Source organism: Phyllobates terribilis, unplaced genomic scaffold (assembly GCF_046119375.1).
Source record: "Phyllobates terribilis strain yellow unplaced genomic scaffold, ASM4611937v1 Scaffold_3__8_contigs__length_932513732, whole genome shotgun sequence".
Classification (NCBI taxonomy): Eukaryota; Metazoa; Chordata; class Amphibia; order Anura; family Dendrobatidae; genus Phyllobates; species Phyllobates terribilis.
In genome coordinates this window covers 11,058,458-11,070,532 of record NW_027362763.1, presented here as the reverse complement: position 1 = coordinate 11,070,532, position 12,075 = coordinate 11,058,458, and the positions used below count along the sequence as shown (strand labels likewise).

At 50.1% G+C, this 12,075-nt stretch overlaps 1 protein-coding gene across 4 annotated transcripts in view; it reads left to right on the top strand.

The window, feature by feature from the left end:
* The window catches only part of MAPRE3 (microtubule associated protein RP/EB family member 3), a 274,713-nt gene that overhangs the window by 243,806 nt on the left and 18,832 nt on the right, over window positions 1–12,075 (top strand). For all 4 annotated transcript variants that reach the window (XM_073673650.1, XM_073673652.1, XM_073673649.1 and 1 more), the window contains 3 exons: window positions 997–1,198; window positions 3,489–3,637; window positions 10,224–10,376. In XM_073673650.1, the coding sequence (XP_073529751.1) occupies window positions 997–1,198; window positions 3,489–3,637; window positions 10,224–10,376 (504 nt within the window). The remainder of the gene's footprint in view (window positions 1–996; window positions 1,199–3,488; window positions 3,638–10,223; window positions 10,377–12,075) is intronic.

Sequence of the window (12,075 nt, the reverse complement as noted above, 5' to 3'; positions counted from 1 at the left end):
TTCCCTCTGGATTCCTTCCCTCTGGATTCCTTCCCTCTGGATTCCTTCCCTCTGGATTCCTTCCCTCTGGATTCCTTCCCTCTGGATTCCTTCCCTCTGGATTCCTTCCCTCTGGATTCCTTCCCTCTGGATTCCTTCCCTCTCGATTCCTTCCCTCTCGATTCCTTCCCTCTCGATTCCTTCCCTCTCGATTCCTTCCCTCTCGACTCCTTCCCTCTCGATTCCTTCCCTCTCGATTCCTTCCCTCTCGATTCCTTCCCTCTCGATTCCTTCCCTCTCGATTCCTTCCCTCTCGATTCCTTCCCTCTCGATTCCTTCCCTCTCGATTCCTTCCCTCTCGATTCCTTCCCTCTCGATTCCTTCCCTCTCGATTCCTTCCCTCTCGATTCCTTCCCTCCCGATTCCTTCCCTCTCGATTCCTTCCCTCCTGATTCCCTCCCTCCCGATTCCTTTCCTGTATCCACACAGCACCGTACAGTCACACGTGGAGTGTTGCCACATTCAGGAGAAATTGTGTAAAAAAGTAAACAAATAATTATGGAGCCATTTTCTTTCTCTTTCAATTAAAAAATTGGGGATAATGCAGCATTTTAGTGGAAAAATGGAAAAAATGTAATTTTTCTTTTTCACAGCCTAATGTTATGCAATTCATATGTGGGTTAAAATGCTCATCACAGCCCTAGGTGAATTGCTTGAGGGGGTTAGATTCCAAAATGGTGTAATTTGTGGGGGGTTTCTGCTATTGCACCTCGGGGGCTCTCCTAATGTGACATGGCGCCTGCAATCTTTTCTAGCAAAATTTTGCTCCAAAAGTCTAATAGCGCTCCTTCTCCTACAACCCCTCCGTGCGCCCAAACAAGAGTTTCTGACCACATATTGGGTATTGTCCATTTTCTATCTTTTGTGAAGTGAGAAATTTGGGTAAAAAAAAAATGTAATTCTTCTCAGCATGTTTTTGCTATCTGGCCACTCAGATATAGATTCTTTGTTTTCCAGATCATCCCTGTAGAACGTTTAGTGAAGGGGAAGTTCCAGGACAATTTTGAGTTTGTCCAGTGGTTCAAGAAATTCTTCGATGCCAACTATGATGGAAAAGAGTATGACCCTATGCTGGCGAGACAAGGGCAGGATGTGGCGCCCCCACCCAACCCAGGAGACCAGGTCTTCAACAAACCAAAGAAGACCATCATCTCATCAGGTACACTAGTGGCCAATAGCGATATCTGTGGTGCTGGAGGCTGATGGCGATGTGTGTGGTGCTGGAGGCTGATAGTGATGACTGTGGTGCTGGAGGCCGATAGCGATGTCTGTGATGCTGGAGGCCGATAGCGATGTCTGTGATGCTGGAGGCCGATAGCGATGTCTGTGGTGCTGGAGGCCGATAGCGATGTCTGTGGTGCTGGAGGCTGATAGCGATGTCTGTGGTGCTGGAGGCTGATAGCGATGTCTGTGGTGCTGGAGGCCGATAGCGATGTGTGTGGAGCTGGAGGCTGATAGCGATGTGTGTGGAGCTGGAGGCTGATAGCGATGTCTGTGATGCTGGAGGCCGATAGCGATGTCTGTGGTGCTGGAGGCTGATAGCGATGTGTGTGGAGCTGGAGGCTGATAGCGATGTCTGTGATGCTGGAGGCCGATAGCGATGTCTGTGGTGCTGGAGGCTGATAGCGATGTCTGTGGTGCTGGAGGCTGATAGCGATGTCTGTGGTGCTGGAGGCTGATAGCGATGTCTGTGGTGCTGGAGGCTGATGGCGATGTCTGTGGTGCTGGAGGCTGATAGCGATGTCTGTGGTGCTGGAGGCTGATAGCGATGTCTGTGGTGCTGGAGGCCGATAGCGATGTCTGTGGTGCTGGAGGCTGATGGCGATGTCTGTGGAGCTGGAGGCTGATAGCGATGTCTGTGGTGCTGGAGGCTGATGGCGATGTCTATGGTGCTGGAGGCTGATAGCGATGTCTGTGGTGCTGGAGGCTGATAGCGATGTCTGTGGTGCTGGAGGCTGATAGCGATGTCTGTGGTGCTGGAGGCTGATAGCGATGTCTGTGGTGCTGGAGGCTGATAGCGATGTCTGTGGTGCTGGAGGCTGATAGCGATGTCTGTGGTGCTGGAGGCTGATAGCGATGTCTGTGGTGCTGGAGGCTGATAGCGATGTCTGTGGTGCTGGAGGCTGATAGCGATGTCTGTGGTGCTGGAGGCTGATAGCGATGTCTGTGGTGCTGGAGGCTGATAGCGATGTCTGTGGTGCTGGAGGCTGATAGCGATGTCTGTGGTGCTGGAGGCTGATAGCGATGTCTGTGGTGCTGGAGGCTGATAGCGATGTCTGTGGTGCTGGAGGCTGATAGCGATGTCTGTGGTGCTGGAGGCCGATAGCGATGTCTGTGGTGCTGGAGGCCGATAGCGATGTCTGTGGTGCTGGAGGCCGATAGCGATGTCTGTGGTGCTGGAGGCTGATAGCGATGTCTGTGGTGCTGGAGGCCGATAGCGATGTCTGTGGTGCTGGAGGCCGATAGCGATGTCAGCGATGCTGGAGGCCGATAGCGATGTCAGCGATGCTGGAGGCCGATAGCGATGTCTGTGGTGCTGGAGGCTGATGGCGATGTCTGTGGTGCTGGAGGCTGATGGCGATGTCTGTGGTGCTGGAGGCTGATGGCGATGTCTGTGGTGCTGGAGGCCGATAGCGATGTCTGTGGTGCTGGAGGCCGATGGCGATGTCTGTGGTGCTGGAGGCCGATGGCGATGTCTGTGGTGCTGGAGGCCGATAGCGATGTCTGTGGTGCTGGAGGCCGATAGCGATGTCAGCGATGCTGGAGGCCGATAGCGATGTCAGCGATGCTGGAGGCCGATAGCGATGTCTGTGGTGCTGGAGGCTGATGGCGATGTCTGTGGTGCTGGAGGCTGATGGCGATGTCTGTGGTGCTGGAGGCTGATGGCGATGTCTGTGGTGCTGGAGGCCGATAGCGATGTCTGTGGTGCTGGAGGCCGATGGCGATGTCTGTGGTGCTGGAGGCCGATGGCGATGTCTGTGGTGCTGGAGGCTGATAGCGATGTCTGTGGTGCTGGAGGCTGATGGCGATGTCTGTGGTGCTGGAGGCTGATGGCGATGTCTGTGGTGCTGGAGGCTGATGGCGATGTCTGTGGTGCTGGAGGCTGATGGCGATGTCTGTGGTGCTGGAGGCTGATGGCGATGTCTGTGGTGCTGGAGGCTGATAGCGATGTCTGTGGTGCTGGAGGCTGATAGCGATGTCTGTGGTGCTGGAGGCTGATAGCGATGTCTGTGGTGCTGGAGGCTGATAGCGATGTCTGTGGTGCTGGAGGCTGATAGCGATGTCTGTGGTGCTGGAGGCTGATAGCGATGTCTGTGGTGCTGGAGGCTGATAGCGATGTCAGCGATGCTGGAGATAGATCCCAAGGTGAATGGCCAGAGTGACGATCCCACCTGAGTTTTCCATCTGGTGGGCACCATATATTGGTCTCCCCTTTCCATTTTTTGCAGTCCCTCAGAGAACGTCTCCCACAGGTCCTAAGACCATGCAGCCTCCAGCGCGATTACAGAACTCGACTCACCCTATCAAGAGAAACCCACCCATCACCAGGAACGGTGGCAGCGAACTGGACTCACAGATAACGGAGCTGAATCAGCAGGTGAGCGTGGTGCTGGTCACACAGGGCCCCCCCGTCTCCTAGTCGGACAGTCTGCAGTGTGGCTGTCCTTCCTCTTCACCTGTCGGAATACTTGTGTTTCCTTTTCTGAGATACATGCTGTCTTCTGCTGCTCATCATCCTCCATCATCATCTGTAATGTCCTATAGTGTTGTATTCCCACCTGCTGAGCACCGCTCCGCTCCCTGCCTGCTGAGCTCCGCTCCGCTCCCTGCCTGCTGAGCTCCGCTCCGCTCCCTGCCTGCTGAGCTCCGCTCCGCTCCCTGCCTGCTGAGCTCCGCTCCCTGCCTGCTGAGCTCCGCTCCGCTCCCTGCCTGCTGAGCTCCGCTCCGCTCCCTGCCTGCTGAGCTCCGCTCCGCTCCCTGCCTGCTGAGCTCCGCTCCGCTCCCTGCCTGCTGAGCTCCGCTCCGCTCCCTGCCTGCTGAGCTCCGCTCCGCTCCCTGCCTGCTCTCCACCTTTCTGATAGTAGAAGCTTTACCAGCATTCATTTATTTCTGCTTACCGTATTTTTCGGACTAAGACGCACCTAGGTTTTAGAGGAGGAAAATAAAAAAATAAAAATTTATGCAAAAAATGTGGTCATGATGCACTTTTAAGGGGGAGGGGGTCTTCTGCTGACACTGGTATAGCGGTAATGTCCCCCAATTCTGACAATATCCCCCATCCTGGTATATATGCCGCCCCCCTTTCTTTTATATGTGGTCCCCATCCCCATCCTGGTATGCATGGCACCCCTCATCCTTATCCTGGTATGCATGGCACCCCTCATCCTTATCCTGGTATGCATGACACCCCTAATCCCCATCCTGGTATGCATGGCACCCCTAATCCCTGTCCTGGTATGTATGGAACCCCTCATCCCTGTCCTGGTATGCATGGCACCCCTCATCCCTGTCCTGGTATGCATGGCACCCCTCATCCCTGTCCTGGTATGCATGGCACCCCTCATCCCTGTCCTGGTATGCATGGCACCCCTCTTCCCTGTCCTGGTATGTATGGAACCCCTCATCCCTGTCCTGGTATGCATGGCACCCCTCTTCCCTGTCCTGGTATGCATGGCACCCCTCTTCCCTGTCCTGGTATGCAGGCACCCATCATCCCTATCCTGGTATGCATGGCACCCATCATCCCTATCCTGGTATGCATGGCACCCCTCATCCCTGTCCTGGTATGCATGGCACCCCTCATCCCTGTCCTGGTATGCTTGGCACCCCTAATCCCTGTCCTGGTATGCATGGCACCCCTAATCCCTGTCCTAGTTTGCATGGCACCCCTAATCCCTGTCCTGGTATGCATGGCACCCCTAATCCCTGTCCTAGTATGCATGGCACCCCTAATCCCTGTCCTGGTATGCATGGCACCCCTAATCCCTGTCCTGGTATGCATGGCACCCCTAATCCCTGTCCTGGTATGCATGGCACCCCTAATCCCTGTCCTGGTATGCATGGCACCCCTAATCCCTTTCCTGGTATGCTTGGCACCCCTAATCCCTGTCCTGGTATGCATGGCACCCCTAATCCCTGTCCTGGTATGCATGGCACCCCTAATCCCTGTCCTAGTATGCATGGCACCCCTAATCCCTGTCCTGGTATGCATGGCACCCCTCATCCCTATCCTGGTATGCATGGCACCTCTCATCCCTGTCCTGGTATGCATGGCACCCCTCATCCCCAATCCTGGTATGCATGGCACCCCTAATCCCTGTCCTGGTATGCATGGCACCCCTAATCCCTGTCTGGTATGCATGGCACCCTTAATCCCTGTCCTGGTATGCATGGCACCCCTCATCCCTATCCTGGTATGTATGGCCCCCTCATCCTTATCCTAGTATGCATGGCACCCCTAACCCCCATTAAGCTGCACATTAAAAAAAAATAAACACTCCTACTCACCTTTCTTCTCTCTCCTCCAGCGCTGCGTCCGGTCTGCCCGCACTGATCTCTCCATGTGAGCCGCGCATGACGTCACTGCCATGCGCGGCTCACAAGGAGAGATCAGCTGCCGGAAGTCACTGCTCCCCACGCCGGGTCTGTGTGCGCGGGGAGCAGTGACTTCATTCTCCTTCATTCTCCTTCATAGCCAGCACACAGCGGAGCGCAGCGCGGCTCCTGCTGCTGCCGGCTATCTCGTGTGCCCGCTTATTAAAGGGCATAAATATTCACCCCTCCCCACACCCATGGGCGTGGAGAGAGGTTTAATATTCATGCCCTTTACCAGCGGGCACAGGCGATTCCGGCAGCAGCAGGAGCCGCAGCGCGGCTACACTGTGTGCTGCTATAAAAGAGCAGCGGGCACAGCGGCTACACTGCATACCGCTATTAAGGAGCATGAATATTCACTGCTCCCCACACCACACATAAATATACACCCCCCCCAACATTCGGACCATAAGACGCACCCCCCATTTTCCTCCAAAATTTTGGAGGAAAAGTGCATCTTATAGTCCGAAAAATACGGTATATTTCTTTTATTTCTGTTTATTGCTATTCGATCATAGACAATATCCCTGTACTGTGACATAGCTGTGTGTATTATCCCTGTACTGTGACATACCTGTGTGTATTATCCCTGTACTGTGACATCACTGTGTGTATTATCCCTGTACTGTGACATCACTGTGTTTATTATCCCTGTACTGTGATATCACTGTGTGTATTATCCCTGTACTGTGATATCACTGTGTGTATTATCCCTGTACTGTGATATCACTGTGTGTATTATCTCTGTACTGTGACATCACTGTGTGTATTATCTCTGTACTGTGACATCACTATGTGTATTATCTTTGTACTGTGACATCACTGTGTGTATTATCCCTATACTGTGACAGCACTGTGTGTATTATCCCTGTACTGTGACATCACTGTGTTTATTATCCCTGTACTGTGATATCACTGTGTTTATTATCCCTGTACTGTGACATCGCTGTGTGTATTATCCCTGTACTGTGACATAGCTGTGTGTATTATCCCTGTACTGTGACATAGCTGTGTGTATTATCCCTGTACTGTGACATACCTGTGTGTATTATCCCTGTACTGTGACATCACTGTGTGTATTATCCCTGTACTGTGATATCACTGTGTTTATTATCCCTGTACTGTGACATCACTGTGTGTATTATCCCTGTACTGTGACATCACTGTGTGCATTATCCCTGTACTGTGACATCACTGTGTTTATTATCCCTGTACTGTGACATCACTGTGTTTATTATCCCTGTACTGTGACATCACTGTGTTTATTATCCCTGTACTGTGACATCACTGTGTGTATTATCCCTGTACTGTGACATCACTGTGTTTATTATCCCTGTACTGTGATATCACTGTGTGTATTATCCCTGTACTGTGACATCACTGTGTGTATTATCTCTGTACTGTGACATCACTATGTGTATTATCTTTGTACTGTGACATCACTGTGTGTATTATCCCTGTACTGTGACATCACTGTGTGTATTATCCCTGTACTGTGACATCACTGTGTGTATTATCCCTGTACTGTGACATCACTGTGTGTATTATCCCTGTACTGTGACATCACTGTGTGTATTATCCCTGTACTGTGATATCACTGTGTTTATTATCCCTGTACTGTGATATCACTGTGTGTATTATCCCTATACTGTGACATCACTGTGTGTATTATCTCTGTACTGTGACATCACTATGTGTATTATCTTTGTACTGTGACATCACTGTGTGTATTATCCCTATACTGTGACAGCACTGTGTGTATTATCCCTGTACTGTGACATCACTGTGTTTATTATCCCTGTACTGTGACATCACTGTGTGTATTATCCCTGTACTGTGACATCACTGTGTTTATTATCCCTGTACTGTGATATCACTGTGTGTATTATCCCTGTACTGTGACATCACTGTGTGTATTATCTCTGTACTGTGACATCACTATGTGTATTATCTTTGTACTGTGACATCACTGTGTGTATTATCCCTGTACTGTGACATCACTGTGTGTATTATCCCTGTACTGTGACATCACTGTGTGTATTATCCCTGTACTGTGACATCACTGTGTGTATTATCCCTGTACTGTGACATCACTGTGTGTATTATCCCTGTACTGTGATATCACTGTGTTTATTATCCCTGTACTGTGATATCACTGTGTGTATTATCCCTATACTGTGACATCACTGTGTGTATTATCTCTGTACTGTGACATCACTATGTGTATTATCTTTGTACTGTGACATCACTGTGTGTATTATCCCTATACTGTGACAGCACTGTGTGTATTATCCCTGTACTGTGACATCACTGTGTTTATTATCCCTGTACTGTGATATCACTGTGTTTATTATCCCTGTACTGTGACATACCTGTGTGTATTATCCCTGTACTGTGACATACCTGTGTGTATTATCCCTGTACTGTGACATACCTGTGTGTATTATCCCTGTACTGTGACATACCTGTGTGTATTATCCCTGTACTGTGACATACCTGTGTTTATTATCCCTGTACTGTGACATCGCTGTGTTTATTAGCCCTGTACTGTGACATCGCTGTGTGTATTATCCCTGTACTGTGACATCGCTGTGTGTATTATCCCTGTACTGTGACATCGCTGTGTGTATTATCTCTGTACTGTGACATACCTGTGTGTATTATCCCTGTACTGTGACATCACTGTGTTTATTATCCCTGTACTGTGACATCGCTGTGTTTATTAGCCCTGTACTGTGACATCGCTGTGTGTATTATCCCTGTACTGTGACATCGCTGTGTGTATTATCCCTGTACTGTGACATCGCTGTGTGTATTATCTCTGTACTGTGACATCGCTGTGTGCATTATCTCTGTACTGTGACATCGCTGTGTGCATTATCCCTGTACTGTGACATCGCTGTGTGCATTATCCCTGTACTGTGACATCGCTGTGTGCATTATCCCTGTACTGTGACATCGCTGTGTGCATTATCCCTGTACTGTGACATCGCTGTGTGCATTATCCCTGTACTGTGACATCGCTGTGTGCATTATCCCTGTACTGTGACATCGCTGTGTGCATTATCCCTGTACTGTGACATCGCTGTGTGCATTATCCCTGTACTGTGACATCGCTGTGTGCATTATCCCTGTACTGTGACATCGCTGTGTGCATTATCCCTGTACTGTGACATCGCTGTGTGCATTATCCCTGTACTGTGACATCGCTGTGTGCATTATCCCTGTACTGTGACATCGCTGTGTGCATTATCCCTGTACTGTGACATCGCTGTGTGCATTATCCCTGTACTGTGACATCGCTGTGTGCATTATCCCTGTACTGTGACATCGCTGTGTGCATTATCCCTGTACTGTGACATCGCTGTGTGCATTATCCCTGTACTGTGACATCGCTGTGTGCATTATCCCTGTACTGTGACATCGCTGTGTGCATTATCCCTGTACTGTGACATCGCTGTGTGCATTATCCCTGTACTGTGACATCGCTGTGTGCATTATCCCTGTACTGTGACATCGCTGTGTGCATTATCCCTGTACTGTGACATCGCTGTGTGCATTATCCCTGTACTGTGACATCGCTGTGTGCATTATCCCTGTACTGTGACATCGCTGTGTGCATTATCCCTGTACTGTGACATCGCTGTGTGCATTATCCCTGTACTGTGACATCGCTGTGTGCATTATCCCTGTACTGTGACATCGCTGTGTGCATTATCCCTGTACTGTGACATCGCTGTGTGCATTATCCCTGTACTGTGACATCGCTGTGTGCATTATCCCTGTACTGTGACATCGCTGTGTGCATTATCCCTGTACTGTGACATCGCTGTGTGCATTATCCCTGTACTGTGACATCGCTGTGTGCATTATCCCTGTACTGTGACATCGCTGTGTGCATTATCCCTGTACTGTGACATCGCTGTGTGCATTATCCCTGTACTGTGACATCGCTGTGTGCATTATCCCTGTACTGTGACATCGCTGTGTGCATTATCCCTGTACTGTGACATCGCTGTGTGCATTATCCCTGTACTGTGACATCGCTGTGTGCATTATCCCTGTACTGTGACATCGCTGTGTGCATTATCCCTGTACTGTGACATCGCTGTGTGCATTATCCCTGTACTGTGACATCGCTGTGTGCATTATCCCTGTACTGTGACATCGCTGTGTGCATTATCCCTGTACTGTGACATCGCTGTGTGCATTATCCCTGTACTGTGACATAGCTGTGTGCATTATCCCTGTACTGTGACATAGCTGTGTGCATTATCCCTGTACTGTGACATAGCTGTGTGCATTATCCCTGTACTGTGACATCACTGTGTGTATTGTCTCTGTACTGTGTCATCATAGTGTATTATCTCTTTCCTGTGACATCACTGCGTGCATTATCCCTAGCCCTATAAGATCACTGTGTGTATTATCCCAGTACTGTGACATGAAGATAATCTTCTCTTGGATATAAGGTGCCTTTGTTAGATAGCGATAAAGTCGCGCTCCAGAGGTAGTGATGATACTGATTATAGAGTGAGTCCTCGGTCCCGCCATTCACTGTCTCTCCTCTCTGTTTCCCGGGTGTTTAGTTGATGGAGCTGAAGTTGACTGTGGACGGACTGGAGAAGGAGCGAGATTTCTACTTCAGCAAACTGCGAGACATTGAGCTGATATGTCAGGAGCATGAAAGCGAGAACGTGGGGGTTCTGTCCAAAATTATCGACATCCTGTACGCCACAGAGGTACTCAGCCACCCACACGGGTGTGTCCGGTGCACGTGCGCCGCAGGACGGTTTACTAGTCCGTGTTCCTGCAGCTTCCTCTCCCTCCTCCCTCCTGCCGCTTTACATGGTGTTCACTACAGATACTGGCCTCAGTTCGGGGCCTGGTGAACTCTAGGTGTTCCCCTAAACATCTTCCAGAATACAATGCGCTCCGGTGCATGGCTCTATGGGGTCACCGCTACTGTACATGTTTCCAGTACATTGCAAATAGCAGCCAGCAGAACTGTGATTGCAGCTCTGGATGTGTAACCCAAGATCAGTATAAGAAAATAAACCAAAGTATTCACCACGTTGCTAAAAATCCTATGTGGGCTGTCCGAGATTAGAAAAACACCCATACATTGTGTCTGGCATTAAAGTTCAGTTGCATTAAAGTTAAAATAGAGGCACATTTTTGGGTAAATTTAGTTTTTATTTTTCAAGCACTTCAATGGGGACATATAATCCATGGGATGAAGTCTACCGCCATCTGGAAGTTGACATTAATAATACACCGTAAAAAAAAAAAAAATGTTGGCTACACCTGGCTCGCCGGCACCAAGCTACTCTGTTTAGCTTAATGGCAGACGTTGGTCTGAGACCTGTTTTCTCCTGTTTTTATTTTTGGCTGAGGGGTGGGCCGCTCTGTTTCACCCTACTAAGCGACGGCGAGAATAGACTGTAGTTGTCAGCGTGTATACTCTCTTGTTGGGATGGCAGAACCGTTGTAACTTGACGCTGTCGGGGGGTCTGGTAGCCGGAACGGATAGACGTATGCCTTTTTGACAAGCGTGACGCATAGCATGCAGCAGAAGATGAGTCTGGGGCTCACTGGTCACTGGTCACTGGTCTAGCTTCTTCAGGACTGCTAAGTATGTCCCTCGCTTTGGCCTTTTTCGCTGGCTCACGGCGTTCTTTCGGCGGTCCTGCACTGGGTCTGATGATTTTTTTTCCTTCTGTTTTGCATGTTCCTGCACTCCCAGACATCCTCTTGTGTTGGCTGGTGGTCCCTGTGGGAACATGCAGCTTGGGGGCCTTATGGCTTCCTTTCTGGCCACCTTGGGCCACCACGGGTCTCTGGCAAGGTTTGGATGTTAAATTAGTCCCTTGCTTCATTGTGGCCTAGCCGGTACCCAGTAGCCATGCCCCTTTCTCTCTAGCTAATCAGGCTCGTGCTGGCTTGCCTCCCACTCTCCGGGTAGGTTCCTCCCCTTCCTATTCCTCTCTCTTTTTTTTCCCCTGGGTGCCTCTATCTTGTTGGAGTTGCTATGGCTGGTCCTCCTAAGGACATTGCCATCGGCACTGCTTCCCTGCCTCACCTCCTACTTTCGGCTGCACTACGTTTATGATCCTCACATTCTTGGAACCTCTCTATTCAACCTCTCCACAGTCACGGTTATCGAGAACCGCAACCCCTCCTTTCCTGGAGGTAGCCTCTTAAAAGGGTCCAAAGGATAGACGTATTAAGTCCATGGCTGGTCTGCCTTTGCGGTGGCAGGCTCTGGCCTATGCCCAGCATTCGCTGGCACTTGGGTTGCAAGGTAGTGGCTACCTGGGCCAGCTGGATTTGAGACTTGACCAACAAGATCACTCATACAGTCAAATATCTTTGCTTTGGATGCAACCGGGTGTTCAGCTCAAGCTGAAAGCGGTATTGTGACTATTCTGCATTTTCTGT